Raw genomic sequence first — 22,340 nt, 5'->3', positions numbered from 1 at the left:
GGAGTGCTTCTCTGGCAAGGGATCGCCCGCTCCATGATGGTAAGTAAAGTCCGCTCCACGTCTGCTGCCAGAAGCTCCACAGACCGCGGCTTCCAGATGTTGTAGGCCGCAGGCCAGCGGTCGGAGCGCTTCTCCAGCGACCCCCGGCAAGGGGGTCAGGCTCTGGGCATGACTTTGGGAAAGGCTGCACCAAACCAGCTGTAAGGCCGCGAGGAGGGGGGGGCGAAGAAGCGACAAGGAAGAAAGTCGCCTCTCTGTCGAAGTAGGTTTTCCCCTATTCCCCCACACAAGACATACAGAGAAACACTAAAACATACTTCGGGACAAAGTAAAACAAACAAACAAGTCAAAACACGAACCCGCTGCAGGCGAGGCAGCCGACTTGCAGCGCCACCGGAATGACATCATCAGGCCATTCAGCCCAAGATCATGAATAAGACAGCAGGGAAGGCCTACGCTTGGAATGGCCTCAGCAGCGGCTATGAAGACTCTTCAAGTCAAAACATTCCCAAACCATTTCAGCCAATTAACTACAAATCTATTTGCTGTTAATAATTTACTCGCAACAATTGTGAACAGGGAAGAGTGTGGCCTTAACCCACAGATTATATTGATCAGTTGATAAAAATGGACAGAGAAAAGACAGATGGAAATTAATCTTGATGGTGAAGTGTGTTTTAGGAGGATTAAGGACGTGTAGAGGCAATGAATGGTAGGGATTAGTAGGCATTAGAAAAGGTCCTTGGTGTGCAAGACCAAGTAAGCCGAAAGGTGGTAGCACAGGTAGGTACAATGGTTAAAAAGAAATGTTGATAGAATGAAATAGTAGGGAGGTTATGGTAGAACTATCCAAAACTTTAGGTTGGCTGCATACGGAGTGGCAAATGTAGTTCCAGTCACCCCCCCCCCCCCCCCCCCCGGCAAGAACGATTAAAAGCTGGAATGCATCACCTGAGGGATGAAGAATGAACTGTTGAAATACCATTGTATCAAAGAGCACAGGCCAAGGGCTAGAAAATAGAATTAGCATAGGTAATACCTAATGGGCAATATGAACAAGGACTGTTTCTGTTCTGTATGATTCGTGGTCTGTGCTGTCTTCGAGAAATACAGTCAATTAAACAATTCACCCTGCATCTTAGAGTGGACCGAGGGCTAAACATTTCGGAAAAACACTCCAGGAGGTTAAGCATCTTGGAATAATGGTCCGGCATTGATATCGGCCTAGATTTTATGTTCAAATATTGAAAGGGCTCTTGTATCCAAGGTAAGGCTATACCTGAACATCTGACCTTCACTAAAACAAAATCTACTCTATGCCTCATCTCAATTCTCACTTGAACACTTCCTTGAGGCTTGATCGGCACCACAAGAGGGGAGAAACAAACATGTAATCTTCATCAAATATGGCAATCAATATAGAAGTTGGGACATTATGTTAACTGTACAAGACATTGGTGAGGCTGCATTTGGAGTACTATGTTCAGTTTTGGTCACCTTGCTCTAGAAGGAAGTTATTAAGCTGGAAAGAGAGCAGAGAAGATATATACGAGGGTGTTGCTGGGACTTGAGGGCCTGAGCTATGGGGAAAGGTTGGGGAAAAGTATAAATGATGAGGGCAAAAGATAAGGTCTTTTACCCAGGCTAGAGGAATCAAGAGCCAGAGGACATAGATTTACGGTAAGAGGGGCAAGATTTAAAAGAACCCTAAGGGACAACCTTTTCACTCGGAGGATGGTTGGTATATGGAATGAGCTGCCAGGAGAAATAGCTGAGGCAAGTACTATGATATAATTTAAAAAGATACTTAGACAGTTTCATGGATCGGAAAGGGATCTGGGCCAAATGCGGGCAAATGGGACTTTCTTAGATGAGCATCTTGGTCAGCATGGATGAGTTGGACAAAAGGGACTGTTTCCTTGCTGTACTACTCGATGACTAAGTAACAAATGTAAACCAATTACTAAAGCATTGTATTCTTTATATTAAGACAATAGATCAAATTATGTTTGCCTTGAAATTCTGAGTCCTTTATTTCATTCTTACAGAACTGGTTATTGGAGATGGTTTTTCAAAAAGATTATTTCAGTTCACTTCATCTGGATTTGACGAGTTTGTGCTCCTTAGCCGCTCCCTGGAGGGAGATAAAGACAAAATAAAAATCAACAATAAACACACAGCAGTAATTCAAAATTACCAAGACACTGTTTCAGCAAATCAAAGATTGTTAATAGTGAGAAAGAAAGTATTAGTGGGACATTTCTGAACTAAAATGCATTTATGGAACAATGCGTTACAATGCACCACAACGCTAAGAACTATGTCTGCACTCTGCATCTTCCCCTTTGCTCTATCTATTGTATTTGTGTTTGACTTGATTGTATTATGTATGGTATATCTGATCTATGTGGATAGAATGCAAAACAATGCTGAAGAAGGGTGTTGACCTGAAACGTCACCTATTCCATCTCCGCCCTGCTGAGTTACTCTAGCAGTTTGTTTCTATCTTTGGTGGTGCTTTGTCACATGTGCATAACTCAGTGAAATTCTTCAGAGTCATCAGATTTAACACCATTTCCAAAGACCACTGCACGCACTAGTTGTTATGGAGCAGCATGTGATCCAGGCAAGCCCCATGGCTTCTGCTAGGCCTCCAGTCGTTGCCTTCATATTGGTCGTTCAGCGAACCAATGTCCCTCTCCTTGCCTGGGCTCCTTTGTGCCCTGGGGCTGCCGCCCGCAGCTGACCTGGAGGACATGGAAGGTACAAGCCCGGTTCATTTTCTGTTTTCTGACCAGCCTTGATCCTCGTGACCGTCATCAGCTCTTTGGTTCTCCGGTCCTCGATGGACGAACAGGGGCCAGGCTCGTGGCTTCCCCGCTACAGGCCGCAGCTGGTCAGGATTCTCTACCTCTGTCCCCGCAGCCCGTCTGGCCTTGCTGTGTCCCACATCCAAAGGTGATAGATTAATTAGCCATTGTACATTGCCCCTGATGTGTAGGGGAGTGGTAGAATCTTGTGAGAATGGAGGGAAGTATGGGGAGAATTCAATGAAACTGATATAATTATGTGTTTGATTGTCAGTGTGGATTTGGTAGCCTTTGCTAACCATTGTATTCTACAACATTGGAGCATTCTTGTACGTAGAAGATTGAGGGGGGATCATATAGAAACTTACAAAATTCTTAAGGGGTTGGACAGGTTAGATGCAGGAAGATTGTTCCCGATGTTGGGGAAGTCCAGGATAAGCGGTCACGGTTTAAGGATAAAGGGGAAATCCTTTAGGACCGAGATGAGAAAAACATTACTCACACAGAGAGTGGTGAATCTCTGGAACTCTCTGCCACAGAAGGCGGTAGTTTGAGGCCACAGTTCATTGGCTATATTTAAGAGGGAGTTAGATGTGGCCCTTGTCTGGCTCAAGGGCCCAGGGGAATGGAGAGAAATTAGGTGCAGGTACGGGATACTGAGTTGGATGATCAGCCATGATCATATTGAATGGCGGTGCAATGGGCTCGAAGGGCCGAGATTCACCACTCTCTGGTGATGGCCTACTCCCCCTTATCCTTAAGCTGTGACCTGCACCTATTTTCCAGGATCCCCTTGGCACCACTTAACCTCTGTGTGAAAAAAGTTCTCCTCATCTCGGTTTTAAAGGATTTCCCCCTATATTTCTATGTAACACTTGTGCACTCTGTCTGGGGTCAGCACGGTGACACGGCGTCTGGTAGAGTTGCAGCCCTTACAGCGCCAGAGACCCGGGTTTGTGGTCTCACAAACTATGGGTGCAATCTGTACGGAGTATATATGTTCTCCCTGGGACTGTCTGGATTTACCCCGGGTGCCCCGGTTTCCTCCCATTTCCAAAGACATACAGGTTTGTAGGTTAATTGGCTTAGATAAAAATTGTCCAGAGTGTGTAGGATAGTGCAAGTTAATAAGGGCTGCTGGTCAGTGTGGACTCAGTGGGCTGTATTGTTCAACTAAGCTAAACTTATAGATGGCAAACTTTAACCTGATTTAGGATATATCATAAATATCCAAGATGAGAAGCCCAACATGGAACATAAATAAAGGTGAAGTAAGCACACTTACTCCATATGTTTGTTCCTTTCCAAGTTGTTCAGTGTTCGCTGCGTTTTGGACAGGAAACATGATTTATAAGTAGCCCCAGATTTTGGGTCATATTTAGTGGGGTCATAGCGACCAACACCAACATTGTTCTGCACCAAAACAAGATCAGAGGTAGATTGAAAAAAGTAAACTCACAGTTAATCTATTTTCCTCTGCGGGAAGCTCAACTTTACCAATCCGAGTACAATTTAGTTGCAACATTCTTGTCGAAGGTACTGTCATAGAGGGATACAATGTGGAGACTGGCCCTTCGACCCAACATGCCCACACCGGCCATATACTGTCTATTGACAAATCCCACACTTTACAGCAAAGATATTTAAATGTAAATATGATCTACGTCTTTCAATGATAAACTTGGTTCTTAACAGTGCTGCAATGCTAAATTTGACACTGCCTTGGGTGATGCAGCTGACACCTATTGTGGAGTGTTCAATCATTTTATGAGAGTAAGACGGCATACTCTATTAACTAGAGGTCCAAAGGAGCAAATTAAAATTCCATCGGAGCATATCTGGAATAAAATGACTCGAGCAGCAAGACCTAGCATCAAACAAGATGATAGTCAATAAACCTTCTATGGTTCACAAATAGTCTTCTGGCAAAGGTATGTCATCATAGGGGCGACACAGCAACCTGGGTTTCGATCCTGACTACTGGTGCTGTCTGTACGGAGTTTGTATGTTTTCCCCGTGACCATGTGGGTTCCCCCCCCCATCCCTCCCCCCCTCCCCCCGAGTACTCTAGTTTCTTCCCAAACTTATATGGTCTTCTCACACGCATAAGGTCATTAGTGATAGGAGTAGAGTTAGGACATTCGGCCCAACAAGACTACTCCGCCACTCAATCATGGCTGATCTATCTCTCCCTCCTAACCCAATTCTCCTGCCTTCTCCCCATAACCTCTGACACCTGAGCTACTCCAGCATTTTGTGTCTACATTCCATTTAAACCAGCATCTGCAGTTCTTTCCTACACATGTTTATGGGTTAATTGGTTTCTGTAAATGGTCCCTAAGAGTGAAGGCTAGACTAGGGAATGGGGTGATTGTTGAACAGCACGGATTCAGTGGGCCGAAGGGCCAGTTTCCATGCTCAAATACTAAAACAGATACACACCGTATGTACAAATTTCAATGGCTATAGGGTCAGGCAACATCCTGGCCACAGATTGTGCTTCAGAATGAGCAATACCTGTGGTAAGGTTTTCAAGTATAACCGCAACAGAGGGGCATCTGAAAGAGTGGAAAATTACGCACACATTTCTCGCAAACTAAAAGTGAGACAATTTCAACCCAATTCACTGTTCTGTTTTACTACACTCATCCATTAACAAGGTGATGAAACCTGTCATTGATAATTACCACAAAATCCAAAATCTTACAACTTATCTGAATGTGACAAATCCTGGTGCCCAATTGAATAGACCTTTTATAATTGTAACATCGAGGGATGAAATGCTGGGCAATTTGACTCTTATGCAAACTGTAACCTACTGACTCAAACTCCATGGGCGTTTGAGTTATGTCCAAGAGAGTAGATTTTAAATACCCTAGAATGTCCCTGAATGTTGGAGTGCGGGGTGAGATATAACCATATAACTATATAACAATTACCGCACGGAAACAGGCCAACTCAGCCCTTCATGTCCGTGCTGAACACTTATTTTCCCCTAGTCCCATCTACCTGCACTCAGACCATAACCCTCCATTCCTTTCCCATCCATATACCTATCCAATTTATTTGTAAATGATAAAATCGAACCTGCCTCCACCACTTCCACTGGAAGTTCATTCCACACAGCTACCACTCTCTGAGTAAAGAAGTTCCCCCTCGTATTATCCCTAAACTTCTGTCCCTTAATTCTCAAGTCATGTCCTCTTGTTTGAATCTTCCCTACTCTCAATGGGAAAAGCTTATCCACGTCAACTCTGTCTATACCTCTCATCATTTTAAAGACCTCTATCATCCCCCCTTAACCTTCTGCCACACCCTTGCCACATGTGTTTCACACTTACAGGGTTAAAGGTGAGCATTTTCACAGGCATATGACCAGCCCGGCTTGTGGATGACAAAAAGGGAGGCGGATTTTGATTTTCTGGTTTGGAGAGTTGCTTCACATCATAAAAGCCGTAGTCACCCTGTTGATTCACAAGAGAACAAAATGGTCAAAAACAAATCATCACTACCAATTCAGTAGAAGAATTGTCAATTCTCTTCAGAAAATGTATCAAGGTAGAAACCCCTGAGACTAACAACTGGTTGCCGAAACAGGTTTGCTGTGCTGAAGTATATTCTCTCCACTGGAGGAAACGGGTACTGTTTTGCCGTCCTGAATTTCCCCTGGTTTTTCTTTTCAGTACTCCAAAGGCTATCAGTAAATGATCTGATGTTATACATTCCAGGGCTGAGGTTTAGTGGGTTCTAGAAAACAAAAATCAAGCACAGATTTCTTTCACTCACTTATTCCATATTTTTTACCGCTTTACCAACACTTGCTATATAACACCTCCGCTCGGTCCGCAATAACCAACCTGACCTCCCGGTGGCTCAGCACTTCAACCCCCCCTCCCACTCCGTATCCGACCTCTCTGTCCTGGGTCTCCTCCATGGCCAGAGCGAGCAACACCAGAAATTGGAGGAACAGCACCTCATATTCCGCTTGGGGAGTCTGCATCCTGGGGGCATGAACATTGAATTCTCCTAATTTTGTTAGTCCTTGCTGTTTCCTCCCCTTCCTCAGCCCTCCTGCTGTCTCCTCCCACCCCCCAGCCTTCGGGCTCCTCCTCCTTTTTACTTTCTTCTCCCCGCCCCCCCCTCGCCCCCCCGATCAGTCTGAAGAAGGGTTTCGGCCCGAAACGTTGCCTATTTCCTTCGCCCCATAGATGCTGCTGCACCCGCTGAGTTTCTCCAGCTTTTTTGTGTACCTTGCTATATAACTGTACAGGTATCCATGCGAGATTGGTTTTGCAGCCTCTGCAGCTAGACATACATTAAAATCAAAATTGTTCTACAAGCCTTCTATTTGAGACTGTACAGTACAGCATTAACCAGGGCAACAAAGCCAATGCATTTTGCCAGGGTTTGGAGAAATAATAGATATTTTCCATAATCCTCTTGATAGTGATAAACATTGGCTGAATTTGTATTGTGGTGTGTGACATTATCAAAGACTTTCAGCTTTGTCAAAAAGAGTTAACGATAATAAGGGTGAAATCAGTCCCGGTTATGAAATAGTCTTGCCAATATAACAGAATCATTGTTCCATTTCAAAACTAATTCAGTCATAATATGCAGAAAATAAAACAAGTTTTCTGGATTCTGGTAAGGAAGAGTCAACTTGCTCAGACCTCATAGCCCATCCTACATCCCATGAATTGGTTGGTTGCCTCTGGACCATTTTCAAGTCCACTTCTTCTGCAAGGCCAGCAACTTCTCATCCGTAATTGGACTCAATTGAATGGTAATCGGTAACGTTTTAACTCGGCAAAGTGTTTCACAGTGTCTTCAGTTCGCTCATTGACCAAGAACTGAACAAAAGTATTGCAGACAAGGAAAGAGCAGTGATTTTGAATGAAGCCTGACTTATGTGTACGTACCGTTGCACGGTGGCCCGATTTTATCCGTTCACCTCTCTCGCCTGTAAAGAGATCATAGGGGCCACGTTTACTGACCACTTGCCGCAAAAGTTTGTCCAATCCACTTTCAATTTTATAGGTGTTTGGTGACAATTCGCAGCCCTAAAAAAGATAGGATCCTTTAAAAGTGAAGTACCTGCAAGGACCTGCAAGCATGGTCACACAAGTGCTTTGAAACACTGCTCGGCACGAAACTCATCCCTGGTACTGAATGACCAAACATTGGGAAGCAACCTGAGACTATTTTTTACATTAAAGGCACCATAGAAATGTAAATACTTCTGATGCTTTAAGTGGTATGAAGTTGGCCAATGGACTGGATAATACATCTGAGAATCAGACTTAGTGACTGCACTTCTGTCAGTGGCTGGAATCAACAGTTTATTTCAGAGTTACAGCTCAGAAACAGGCCCTTCGGCCCACCAAGTCCACGCCGACCAGCAATCCCCACACACTGTATTCGACATACTGGGGACAATTTACAATTTTACCAAGCCAATTAATCTAAAAACCTGTACGTCTTTGGAGTGTGGGAAGAAATTGGAGATCACAGAGAAAACCCACGCACGTCACGGGGAGAACGTACAAACTACGTACAGACAATCACCCGTAGTCAGGATAGAACACGGGGTTTTGGCGCTGTAAGGCAGCAGCTCCACTGCTATGCCACCTGCCACCCATCTGATCTGACTATAATCTGCATTCTGCATTCCTGCCTAATCTAGAAACCTTTTACAACCTTCCTTATCAAGAATCTATATGGCATTGAGGCAGCAGTTTTGCCTACGGCTTTGCCACTATGCCACCCATTAACTTAAAGTGTACACTTTATCTTCCACTGATAGTTTTTTCCTGTAGGAATTAGCTTGCTTTCATTGTAGTTTGTGTATCCTCCACTCATTGGGCAACATTTTATGAATAAATTCACATTATTGGCTGTTTGCTATGAATCAGACATCCTAACCACTCCCAACTAATTTGGCTGGTGCAATATTAATAAATTGTCAGTTATAAGAGTACAACAGAATGGCACATTTACCATTGCTTCAAGGGATCGGCTCTTTGTACTGTTTGAATCCATCATTCCCCGTAGTCCTGCGGATTTATTCGCTTTTTCCTCCAGCACAGCCATTGGAATCCCTCCTTTTCCATATGAACCAGGGCCCGGGCTAATAATCTGGAAAAATAAAGCAGTCGGAATAACATCGTCTCTCTCAATGCTCTGCTTTGATAAGAATTCATCTGTTCAAATCGTTCGAGTTTAAAATAAATTAACAGTGACATTTATTTTCCCAAAGGAATAACACTTTTGCAAACAAAGACAATTAAAATAAATGGTCTGAAATATTATTAAGAATATTCTTTGCCGATATTGAAGTTCAACTTTTTTGTAGTTTTTTGTAATCCTTGTGGTTACATTTTGGACAAATACAAAGTCTTAGCCAGTCTGTCCAAAGCCCATTCAAGGAGAAAAAAAAAATGACATTATGAATGACATTATGAATGGTGGTTCATGGCATTGATATGAAAAGTCAGACAATAAGAGTTAGCCTACAATGCAAACCCATGGGACAAAATCTCCTGCAAGTTGTCCCAGGAACCCATAGACTGATCTTGAACACCTTACTTTATGTATGTCTCCACCGCTACGCAGTCAACATTGGAATCCTATCATGCAGTTCCCTCGAATTAACTCAATAATTTGAAATTGTGAAATCACGATTGTGCAAAAATACAAACCCATGAACCCTTACACTTTGTTGCTTTTTAAATCGTTCTTCTCTAGTGCCAAAAATACCTCTCTTTCCAATATTCTTCTTTGCCAGTAAGTCAAGAAAATGTGGGACCTCGTATTTACCTGGACCACGATTAATTTCCTGTAATGAAAAAAGTTCAACAATAATTCTATCCCCATCTCATGGATAAGGTTTTTCAGATTTCTATTCACAAACAACATAATTTTACTGCCCTTAGTCAGATTAACTTATAAACGGCACGTTCCCATCTCCAAGTTAATTATAAGTAGTAAGGTGAAGTGTTAAGGTTCATTTTTCTTAAAACAGACAACTTACAATAAGTTAGGTAAAACCAATACAAGCTTTAATGATCATTTAACTAGAGAGTGCTAGGAGATACAAAGTCAAGCATACAGCAGATACTTAACTCCTCCCAGGCCATCACTCTAATGAATGAAGACATACAGCATCTTTTATACTGTTTTGGAAACATAGTCACATGTTCATACAGAATTGCAGCATTGAGGTCTAACATATCAATCACAGCTCTACCCATTCAAAGCATGCTTGCCACTGATACAATACTTCTCATGCTGTGGTTATATTGATCACAAACTTTTGTTACGAAACCCACAAATAACAGGAAGTTAGTCAAAGGTCCATCATCTGCAGTACCTTCTTAAACAAGGTAAGGATCCTTATCAATTGCCCACAGAAATTTACATATGCAAAAACTTCCAACGTTTCAGAAAGCTTATCCTCTCTTACGGCTTCTGTAAACAGAAGCCAGAACCTTCTCAAGAAGTACATCCCCTCTCACCATGGTCCATATCTTTTGCTTGGGCACAACAGGAAGCAGCTTGGATGCAGTTTGAATGCTGGCCTCCAATTTCCTGATTACCCAGCCCTTCTACAGAACCCAATTTTCAAAGCTTTCATTTACTCAGAACCCAAAACCCAAATTAATAAAATACATAAAATATTCCATTATTAACTAGGATATTATCAGCAGTTGTGCTAGTGAAAGGAACAAATCTTCCAAGATTGACAAATCTTCCAAGTGCAAGAGTAACTCATCGGGTCAGGCATTATCTTTAGGCAACCGCTCCCGAGTTATTAAAGGATCAGACCAGACTAATTTCAGCAGAGTAGCAATTCTCATTTTTCTGTACCATGCAGACACTTCCACTTTGGGAGGGGAAGGAGATAAAGTAGAAATTTGCTGCCTTTAAAAAACCACAATGCTAAAGCAGGAATGTCACTGGTATTGTCAGCACCTATTCTCCATTCCTAATTTTCCCTGAGTTAAGGGAGTAGTTAAGGGACAATCACATTGATGGGCCTTAAGTCACATATCCATCAGAGCAGATGTAAACCTAATGGGGTTTTGCATCAGCCCAGTTTCATGGTTGCCTTACTGATACCTCTCTATTTATTTTTATTTAAACGGTCCTACTACTCTGGTGGGTAGAACTCTAGCACCAGGAACAACAGTCCAGGCTAGATGCTGTTCCAGCAACTTAACAACAATGCTACCTGTACCCTTTCCCTGTCTGTCCCATAAACTAGGGTGTAATCCAAATCTTCCAACCTACCTCACAGTGGACATTGCACTTTTTCTCTGGAACTGTAATGCTACAATGCTGAAAAACTATATTCTGCACTCAGTTATTTGTCTCTTTGCTTTACATGTTGTGATTGTATATGGATTGATTTCATTCATGTATAGTGCGATCTGATTTAATTGGATAGCATACAAACATATTGTACCACTGTGCACGTGATAATAATAAACAAAGACCAATACCAATAGATATTCAACTGGGAACATGTTGTAAGGACAGTGTTTCATATTGCACCAGTGCCACAGCTTTGCCAGCTACCGTCATCCCTGGGTCTCCATACTACCGTTCATTGATCTGCTCTTAAAAACCCATGCTCTAGTGATGTGGCATGCCTCTTCAATGCAGGTTACCATGAAAGCTTTGTTATCTGGCAAAATCAGTGTGCTGTAGGAACCAGCATTTCAGTAACATCTCAGTACAATTATTCTCTGGCAGTTCAGAATCAAGAACCAGAGGACACGGTTCATATGAGGGGGGATAGATTTAATAGATCATAATATCATAAGATGATAAGTGATAGGAGCAGAACTAGTCCATTAGGCCCCATCAAGTCTACTCCGCCATTCAATCATGGCTAATCTATCTCTCCCTCCTAACCCCATTCTCCTGCCTTCTCCTCATAACCTCTGGTACCTGTACTAATCAAGAATCTATCTATCTCTGCCTTAAATACAGTTTATCCACTGACGGCCTCCACAACCTTCTGTGGCAAAGAATTCCACAGATTCACCACCCTCTGACTAAAGATATTCCTCCTCATCTCCTTCCTAAAAGAACGTCCTTTAATTCTGAGGCTATGACCTCTAGTCGTAGACTCTCCAACCAGTGGAAACATCCTTTCTACATCTACTTTATCTAAATCTTTCACTATTCTGTACATTTCAATGAGGTCCGCCCTCATTCTTCTAAACTCCAGTGAGTACAGGCCCATTGGCGTCAAACGCTCATCATGTGTTAACCTACTCATTCCTGGGATCATTCTTGTAAACCTCCTCTGGACTCTCTCCAGAGCCAGCACATTCTTCCTCAGATATGGTACCAAAAACTGCTCACTATATTCCAAATGCCGCCTGACCAGCGCCCTATAGAGCCTAAAGAAACCCGAGGGCTAATTGTTTACACAAAGGGTGGCAAGGATATGGAATGAGCCGCTGGAGGAGGTAGTTGAGGCATGTGCTATCACAACGTTTAAAACAGATTTGGACAAGTACATGGATAGGATAGTTTTAGAGGGATATGGGCCAAACGCAAGCAGGTGGGACTAGTATAGATGGGGCCTGATGGTCAGTGTGGGCAAGTTAGGCCGAAGAGCCTGTTTCTAGGCTTTATGATTCTATAACTCTATAACTGGATCTTCCTTTGACATGGCATGGCAACTTTAATATGTGCCAGACGACCCGTGGACCCATTGGGTCCCCGTTGTATTGCCAGAGATCCACAAGCCGTTCAGTTATTTCAAATTCTGTCTCTTCATTCCTTCTGGGCGTGCCGCTGCCGGGCCCGGCAACCCTCCCCCAACTGCGTACGGGCAGATACCGGGCCCAGAAACCCTCCCCCAACTGCGTACGGGCAGATACCGGGCCCAGCAACCCTCCCCCAACTGCGCAGGTTCAACTGGCGGGCCCGGCATGTGGGAGCGCACTGCGCCGGCGCGACTGCCACATTGAAACTTGTCCCATTCACAGTCTAAAGTTCATTAAAGTTTATAAAGTGATTTACTTTTAAAATATAATGAAACTTGATACAGGCAAATGGTGTCTAAAGCCCTAAAACTGTTGCACTATCGTGTACCATTTTGGCTGTGTTTCGAGAACATACATACATACAAGATGAGACTTTTAGTTTTTATACTAGACGACCCATGGACCCGTTGAGTCCCTATTGTGACGCCAGAGATCCCCATTGTGACACCAGTCAAAATGGTGTGAACTGAAAATGGCGGCGGGCCCAGCATCCCTACCCTAACTGCGCACTCGCGGCTGACGGGACAGGCAAGTGGAGCGCAGCGAGCCCGGGGGGTTGAAAGTTAATTAAAGTTTATAAAGGGAATTACTTTGTTAAATTGAATGAAACTTGCAACTGCACACCTCAGGCGAATGGTGAGTAAGGTGGGCCTAAAATTGTTGCACTATCTTGAACCGTTTTGGCTACAAACATACAAACAAATATATATACAAGATGAGAGTTTTAGTTATATATAGAAGAGATAGATAGATAGATAGATAGACAGATAGATAGATAGATAGATAGATAGATAGATAGATAGATAGATAGATAGATAGATAGATAGATAGATAGATAGATAGATAGATAGATAGATAGATAGATAGATAGACAGACTGAACCAACTTATAATTTGGAATTTGTTTCATGCTTACACCAGATTTTGTTTAATGCTTACACTGCTTTTGATTTCTAAACAAAATAACTAAAAGTCAGTTACATAAATCTGTGAAAAGATTAACATAGAAACATAGAAATTAGGTGCAGGAGTAGGCCATTCAGCCCTTCGACCCTGCACCGCCATTCAATATTATCATGGCTGATCATCCAACTCAGTATCCCGTACCTGCCTTCTCTCCATACCCTCTGATCCCCTTAGCCACAAGGGCCACATCTCCCTCTTAAAGATAGCCAATGAACTGGCCTCAACTACCCTCTGTGGCAGAGAGTTCCAGAGATTCACACTCTCTGTGTGAAAAAAGGTCTTCTCATCTCGGTTTTAAAGTATTTCCCCCTTATCCTTAAGCTGTGACCCCTTGTCCTGGACTTCCCCAACATTGGGAACAATCTTCCTGCATCTAGCCTGTCCAACCCCTTAAGAATCTTGTAAGTTTCTATAAGATCCCTCCTATATCTTCTAAATTCTAGTGAGTACAAGCCGAGTCTATCCAGTCTTTCTTCATATGAAAGTCCTGACATCCCAGGAATCAGTCTGGTGAACCGTCTCTGCACTCCCTCTATGGCAAGAATGTCATTCCTCAGATTAGGAGACCAAAACTGTACGCAATACTCCAGGTGTGTCTCACCAAGACCATGTACAACTGCAGTAGAACCTCCCTGATCCTATACTCAAATCCTTTTGCTATGAAAGCTAACATACCATTCGCTTTCTTCACTGCCTGCTGCACCTGCATGCCTACTTTCAATGACTGGTGTACCATGCCACCCAGGTCTCGCTGCATCTCCCCCTTTCCTAATCGGCTACCATTTAGATAATAGTCTGCTTTCCTGTTTTTGCCACCAAAATGGATAACCTCACATTTATCCACATTATACTGCATCTGCCAAACATTTGCCCACTCACCCAGCTTATCCAAGTCACCTTGCAGTCTCCTAGCATCCTCCTCACAGCTAACACTGCCCCCCAGCTTCGTGTCATCCGCAAACATGGAGATATTGCCTTCAATTCCCTCATCCAGATCATTAATATATATTGTAAATAGCTGGGGTCCCAGCACTGAGCCTTGTGGTACCCCACTAGTCACTGCCCGCCATTGTGAAAAGGACCCGTTTACTCCTACTCTTTGCTTCCTGTTTGCCAACCAGTTCTCTATCCACATCAATACTGAATCCCCAATGCTGTGTGCTTTAAGTTTGTATACTAATCTCTTATGTGGGACCTTGTCGAAAGCCTTCTGGAAGTCTAGATACACCACATCCACTGGTTCTCCCCTACCCACGCTACTAGTTACATCCTCGAAAAATTCTATAAGGTTCGTCAGACATGATTTACCTTTTGTAAATCCATGCTGACTTTGTCCAATGATTTCACCACTTTCCAAATGTGCTGCTATCCCATCTTTAATAACTGACTCTAGCAGTTTCCCCACTACCGGTGTTAGACTAACTGGTCTGTAATTCCCCGTTTTCTCTCTCCCTCCCTTCTTAAAAAGTGGGGTTACGTTTGCTACCCGCCAAACCTCAGGAACTACTCCAGAATCTAAAGAGTTTTGAAAGATTATTACTAATGCATCCACTATTTTTGGAGCTACTTCCTTAAGTACTCTGGGATGCAGCTTATCTGGCCCTGGGGATTTATCGGCCTTTGATCCATTCAATTTCCCCAACACCACTTCCCGACTAACCTGGATTTCACTCAATTCCTCCTACTCCTTTGACCCGCGGCCCCCTGCTATTTCCGGCAGATTATTTATGTCTTCCTTAGTGAAGACGGAACCAAAGTAGTTATTCATTTGGTCCGCCATATCCTTGTTCCCTATGATCAACGCACCTGTTTCTGACTGCAAGAGACCTACATTTGTTTTAACTAATCTCTTTCTTTTCGCATAATTACTTACCAAGAACTTCTGTTTTTGCTTTTGTTCTTTATAGAATAACTGTGGTGTTTGAGCAAAGCGTTCCATTTCCTTTTCCCTTGCCCAACCCGGCCCTGATGCTTTCTCGGCAACAATCCTAGCACTGAAATCCCCTGTGTCCACATCGTAATATGCAGGCCCTAGCCTTGCTTCCTGAAAGACAATTCAATCATTAGCTATTGATACACAGAAAAATATATATTTCTAATTCATTTTTCCTAATTTCGTTGGTAACATTTATTTTGCCTCACTGGATAAACTGACCAATCCTGACAATGTTTGTCATTGTGCAGCAAGTCATCAGGGTATATTTGAACAAAACTCTGATGTTCCCCTCTGGCCTTTTACCTCTGCTCTCTCCTCACAAAACATAGCTAAGATACAAAAGTTACCACCTGCTGAAATGCATGGTGTAACTTCCATCAGGATGATGGCTTTGCTCATTGAATATCCAATGGCGTGCGGTTCTGCCTACTGTATCTTCTGACAAACAACCCGATTTCTATATTCACTTTGACTTACCGGTCCGCTGATGGCCCTCTTATCATATGGTATTTCAGTGTAACTGCCTTGCAACTTATTGTCTGGGTGAACACCATACACATCAAACCTGCAATAGAAATAGTACACAAAAAAAACAGTCTTATTTTATTAGATATGCAGAAGATAACGATTTATTTCCATCGTTAATCAATCCATTAGAATATTCAGGACCAATTAGATCTATGCCTTAAAGTCCATCTTGGTTTAACTTATTATACTAAAATGTGAAGATCTATAAGGGGGTTGAATTAAGTTTCATCATAGTTTCTGCAGTCTAAGAACAAAATGTATTGTCATTCTAACAGCATACGTCATGGTAAACCTAGTCTAATAAATAATCCAGTCTCAGGCTGCTGTCCAATATGAGCCCAATACCTGCTGAGTTACCCCAGCATGTTGTGTCTATCACCGGTCCAATATGTGTGTGTATAGTGCAACATATCAAGTGAAAGTCATTTCTTCACTTCTGAAAATTAGGCTTTGAAAAGACTTCCCTCTTCAATGAATGTGCATTGAAATGAAGAACATAGTCTAACTCTGGATTAAGGTATTAGAGAAAATAGGACTTAATAGCGCTTAAGCAAATATTGTCAAAATGCAATGAATTAAAAATCAGCACCATTTTTACATATTTGTTTTCATTAATGATTTTTGATTGAGCGAATCAGGGAGAAATTTCTCGAAGTTTTATTACTGAGCTTTAATTCTTCCTGAGAATCACACGAGTGATACATAATGGTGATTGGAAGCATCTAGTTATAACACTTGACAGAATCAAGCTGGTCTATATTTATAGTTCTCCATGTACATTTGTACTTCCTATAAAACATCAACCCATTTTGTCTTAAAAGTATTGCTTACTTTGCAAGGAGGTAATTACAAGGAGGCTATTCACCTTCCGGTATGGTTGGCAAGTTTCTAATCTAGAGTCACAAATTTAAAGAGCATGTAAACAGGACTGTTGGCCCACCAAGCCACATCAACCGTCAAGTGCCTTTTTACACTAATCCTACTTCATTCTCCCCACATTCCCACCAACACTCCCAGATTCTACTCACTTACACTGTACAGAGGTCAATTAACTTAATTAACTTAATCTGCACCACTTTAGGACATGGGAAGAAACTGGAGCTCCCAGGGGAAGCACATGCATTATAGAGAGAGCATACAAACTCCACACAGATGCCATTTGGAGTTCTGGATTGAACGCAGGTTGCTAACACTGTCTGGGAGCAATTCCAGGAGATGCACTAGTATGCTGCCCCCATATTCAGGTGTGAGTTCCAACAGCAAGACCTTTGGCCAAAGAGTGATAATGAACGAGGGTCAGCTTTAAGCCTTCTATCCTTGTTCATTTCTGGGTTCAAATGTAGGAAATGGATGGCAGTCCCAAGTAGGAACTCTTCCCTGATTAGAGCAGATTAATTTAAACTCTACTGACCTGATTGCGATCAGCTAACACAGTATAGATTATGGAGTAAACTCAGATCCTTTCTGATCTTTTTGAATTAAGTTGCAGCCCAAATTTGCTGAAGACTGGAAACTAAATATTATTCCCTTTATCCTGTATCTGTACACTATGGATGGCTTGATTGTAATCATGTACAATCTTTCCCCTGATTGGATAGCATGCAACAACAAAAGCTTTTCACTGTGCCCTGGTACAAGTGACAATAAACTAAACTAAACTAAACTAAACTCATGCCCAAACATAGAGTTGCATTGTAACTATTTTTATTAATGGCTAAACCATACAAAATCCAAAGTGGTCCACGCACACAAGTGGTCATTGCTGGGTGAAATGACATAAACCATAAAATTAGGTCAGGCACGTGTGTGTACAATTCACATTAGCACACTTGTCTGTTTCCTGGAGTTCCAGTATTCCGGCACCGCATACTTCCGTCTGCAATGATATAATTGGCCCTCAATTTTTAACAAGTGTGTAGGACGGCACTACAGATGCTGGTTTACACCGAAGACTGACACAGCATGCTGGAGTAACAGCGAACAAGGCGGCATCTCTGGAGAGAAGGAATGGGTGACGTTTCGGGTCTGAAGAATGGTCTCGACTCTTATCGGTGCTACTTGGAGTGTCTTGTTGGCGCAGGAACATGAAAGGGTTCACTCGTGAAATTGTGGGAAGGCAGAGCGGAAATTTGGAACAGATCATGAAGGATTTTCACGGAGAAAATGGAGCTGAATGGAACTGAAGGTAGAATTGCTATTTGTGGGGATAGGGGAATTAAGAACAGGATTTTGGGGGGAAATTAGGTGTTAATGGTAGATTTAAAAAAAAAACTGAGAACAGCACCAGAGGCCAGGAAACCACATGCATTGTTAGCCGGCGTGGCGTTCTTTAATGGGTTGAGAGTGCTCAGTGGTTTTGTAGTGAGTGTGGTGATTCGGATCAACGAGAATGAATAAGGGAACCAGAAGATCGTGCGTTTGTAGCCACATGAACTGCAGATGCTGGAATCTAGGGCAAAACACAAAGTGCTGGAGGAATTCAGCGGGCGAGGCAGCATCAGAGGGAAGGAGTGGACGGGCTACGTTTTGGAAAGGGATGACACAAAGTACTAGAGTAACTCAGCTGGTCAGGCAGCATCCCTGGAGAACATGAATAGGTGACTCTTCACACCAATCCATGTTCTCCGGGGATGCTGCCTGACCAGCTGAGTTACTCCAACCCTTTGTGTATTTTCTGTTTGTAAATCAGCCTCTGCAGTTCCTTAGATAGACACAAAGTGCCGAGGTAACTCGACGGGTCAGGCAGCATCTCTGGAGACAAAGGATGGGTGACGTTTCGGGTCAGGGTGAAGAAGGATCCATTTCCAAATAAAAACGTGCTTTGGAAACGCCGGCTGTCCATTTGTCCTTCCCCAGATGCTGCCTGGCCCGCTAAATTCCTCCAACACTAAACTCTAAGAGATTATATACTTTCAGTTTACCTTAGACTCACCTGGCTTTCTGAGTTCCAAACGGAGCTCCTTCAAATTGTTTATCTTCCATTGTGTGTTCAGCGCGCTTCAGGTGCCGGCAGTTTCTAGGCGCGATTGAATTTCTTTGAGCGGCTGATTAATTTCAGGGTTGCACTCCCACAGCCCCAGCGCGACGGCTCCTAGCAACAGGAACGCGCATTATCAGCGCGCACAATCATAAGAAGGCAAGTTATAAAATAATAACCAACCGTAGCGGGTCGCTTCTAATGCTCTAAGCTCGCATCTTATCCAAGGTGGATGAGATATGGTAACCGCTTAATAATCTACAAGGCATCTTCTTGTGGACGCTGTGATCAGTTTTCGAGCTGCTCACTTTACAGAGCGAAGCCACACATACACACCATTGTAAATTGAAACAGCTGGTGTTCTGCTTGTGAAACAAAAATTAGAATACTAATCGCATTTTTCCTCTATGTACGTATTTCAACGAGTACATCCATTGCACAGAACATCCATTACAGAGAACAGAGAAAAAGTGCAGACGATAAACAGACTGTCTAGTCTTCCTCAGCCTGAAGAAGGGTCTGGACCCGAAATGTCACCTTCCCTTTTCCTCCAAAGACGCTGCCTAAGTTACCCGCTGAGTTACTCCAGCACTTTGTGTAAAACTTTGGTATAAACCGGCATCTGCAGTTCTTTTGTTGTTACATTTACCTGTTTGATCTCCCTCTGCCAGTGATATTCCTTTTGTTCTCATTCCACCCGCGTTGTTTGCTACTGGAAATTAACGTGTTCTCTCTTTCCTGGGATGAAGGTCCCAGACCTGAGATATTAACGGGTCCTCTTTGTGCTCTGTTGCCGGATTCGCTGAGTCGCCATCATATTCTGTTGTTATCCATTTTACCCCGCCTTCTTTTGCTTTCTGCCCCAAAGTGTTTCTCTACTAACTTAACTACACTCTGCATTTTCAAAAATAAGATATATACTGCACTTAGTTATCGTTTTGAAACATTTCCTAAAGATGAAGTGTGAAATTAAATGTACTAGCCAATGCATTCTCTTGGAGGTTGCAATGCAGACACATTTACATTTAACTTGTACTCAAAGAACAAATGGACGGATCATCAGAGGAGCAGTTTTTTTTGTGAGCAATTGCCTGAATAGGGAGATGGTTATTTGTCAATGTCTCATTCAAAAGATGGCTCTTGGCAAAGTCTGGCATACCCTCAGTTCAGCACTGAGTTTGCTGGACAGGGGAGGAGAAAGGAGAATCATTTAGGGCAGTGGGTCCAGGTGATATTCCACGTCGGTCTAAACTTAATGAACACATTGAAAGATGAGGTTCCAAATCATCCAACTATACTCGCATTTGAAATTTATTCCGAAGTGTTCTTAACAAAAAGCAGTAGTTTCCACAATAAAAATGTTCACAAATACTTTCTATAGAAATAATTGGAATGCGTAGCGCAAAAGACAATTTTTCAACCCAATTGAACCATATCGTATATATGCTGCACACAAGCCTGTTCACTACCTTTTGAATGCAGCCATGTTAGCATAACATTCTATTGTTTTCTCTCCCATATGTTCATTTGGATTCACCTGAAATACATTGGGCATTTTTGATGTCTTTCTAATTTAGTATTGCCATTCGAAATGCTCCATTTGCAGGTCAATAATGGTAATATTTTGCATTGAAAAATACCGTAATTATCATTGTTGATGGTTCTGAGAGGATAAATATGGCCAACAACTTAGACTCTGGCAGTTAAACTGTCAGAATCTCACTCAAAAACTGGACAGTCAATAAAGTATTTGCAAATGAAATTCCATCTATAAATAAAATGTAATTTGAATAATTTATTAACTTGTCATATTACTCATTCCCAGTTGGAGTTATAGAATCTTACAGCGTGGAAACGCAGCTATCCAAAATTCCTGATGGAACTTTTTTGCCAATTAGCATCTCCTATTTGTAGCAGTTATCTTAATTCCCATGTTTTTTAGAGTAGTTTAGAGATATGGCATGGAAACAGACCCTTCTGTCCGTCGAGTCTGCACCGACCCCTGCACACTAGGAACAATTCACAGTAGCTAATACAAACCTGCACATCTTTGGAATATGGGAGGAAACCGGAGCTTTCAAGGAAAACCCATGTGATCGCAGGCAGAATGCACAAATTCCATACAGCCATCATCCGTAGTCAGGATCAAACTCGGGTCTCTGGTGCTGTAGGGTAGCAACTCTACTGATGTGCCACTGTGCCACCTTTTTTAGATAATGATTCCGGTATCAATTATTTGGCATGTAACTTTGTCCCATGGGCTGTTTCCAATTCTTTCCACCTTTATTTACTTTCATGCAATATATTTGTTTGCACAAGTCCTTTGAAAATCCCTCTTTGTATCCAGTATTGATTCATATCATGCTTAAATACTGGCTAACCCAATTTGGTATTATTTTCCATTTAATCAAACGTATATTTAATTGTATGTATTCTGGTTTCTGACATTGACGGAATAAATTACAATTCATTGTGTAAATAACAGATTTCTGACAGGTGAAATTATTTACGGTCAGGATGGAATGCTGATTGTTAATAGACAGGAAAGACTCGATCTCTCACATTCTTTCAGGTAACGTTCAGTCACAAAGGAATGTAAAGCAGCATTTTATTGATTGCTCCAAACACACCTCACATCGCATCAATCTTTTTTGGACTTGATTGATACACAACTCATAATACTGAATATTGAACAGGTTTTTCAAGGGAAGGGGAAATGACTGCAGAACACTGTGTTCACAAGTTATAGGAGCAGAATTAGGCCATTCGGCCCATCAATTCTACTCCACCATTCAATAATGGTTGATCTATCTTTCCCTCTCAACCCCATTCTCCTGCCTTCTCCTTATAACCCATGTCATCTGTTTGGTGATGTAGGCCTTATTTTTAATGTGCTGATAATTTTAACTTATCAGGGAAATATTTAATAGGAACCTGAGGGACAACTTTTTTTACAGAAACGGTGGTGGGTGTATGGAACGAGCTGGCGGAGGGGTAGCGGAGGCAGGTACCATCACGACGTTTTAAACAACATTTGGACAGGTACATGGATAGGATAGATTTAGAGGGATATGGGCCAAATGCAGGCAGGTGGGACAAGTGCAGATGGGGCATGTTGGTAGGTGCGGCCGCGCGGGCGTCGGGCCGAAAGGCCTGTTTCCACGCTGTATGATTCTATGACTCTCTCTAACCCCTGTCCCACTGAACGAAAACCTCTGGAGACTTTGCGCCCCACCCGAGGTTTCCGTGCGGTTTCCGGAGGTTGCAGGTGGTAGCCGGAGGTTGCAGGTAGTGGAAGCAGGTAGGGAGACTGACAAAAACCTCCGGGAACCGCACGGA

The 22,340-nt window shown here is 42.6% G+C and overlaps 1 protein-coding gene across 4 annotated transcripts; it reads right to left on the bottom strand.

Moving 5' to 3' along the window:
* Positions 1-1,399: 1,399 nt before the first annotated feature.
* LOC129700838 (lymphocyte expansion molecule-like) lies at positions 1,400-19,509 on the bottom strand. Of its 4 annotated transcripts, none has more exons than XM_055641587.1 (10): positions 18,957-19,503; positions 15,974-16,061; positions 15,434-15,604; positions 9,526-9,648; positions 8,811-8,948; positions 7,733-7,873; positions 6,390-6,557; positions 6,152-6,274; positions 4,096-4,223; positions 1,400-2,134 (listed from the first exon to the last, which is right to left on the bottom strand). In XM_055641587.1, the coding sequence occupies exons 1-10, from the start codon at positions 19,004-19,006 to the stop codon at positions 2,086-2,088; spliced, it is 1,179 nt and encodes a 392-aa protein (XP_055497562.1). In that variant the 5' UTR covers positions 19,007-19,503; the 3' UTR covers positions 1,400-2,085. The 4 variants fall into 4 exon arrangements, with proteins under 4 accessions (XP_055497562.1, XP_055497565.1, XP_055497563.1 ...); XM_055641590.1 differs by having other exon boundaries at positions 9,570-9,648; positions 18,957-18,976; XM_055641588.1 differs by lacking the exon at positions 6,390-6,557 and having other exon boundaries at positions 18,957-19,509.
* Positions 19,510-22,340: the final 2,831 nt, after the last annotated feature.

The sequence above is a fragment of the Leucoraja erinacea genome, chromosome 10, assembly GCF_028641065.1.
Source record: "Leucoraja erinacea ecotype New England chromosome 10, Leri_hhj_1, whole genome shotgun sequence".
Classification (NCBI taxonomy): Eukaryota; Metazoa; Chordata; class Chondrichthyes; order Rajiformes; family Rajidae; genus Leucoraja; species Leucoraja erinaceus.
Note: the sequence above shows the minus strand (reverse complement) of the source record. Positions and strands in the feature narration are given on the sequence as shown.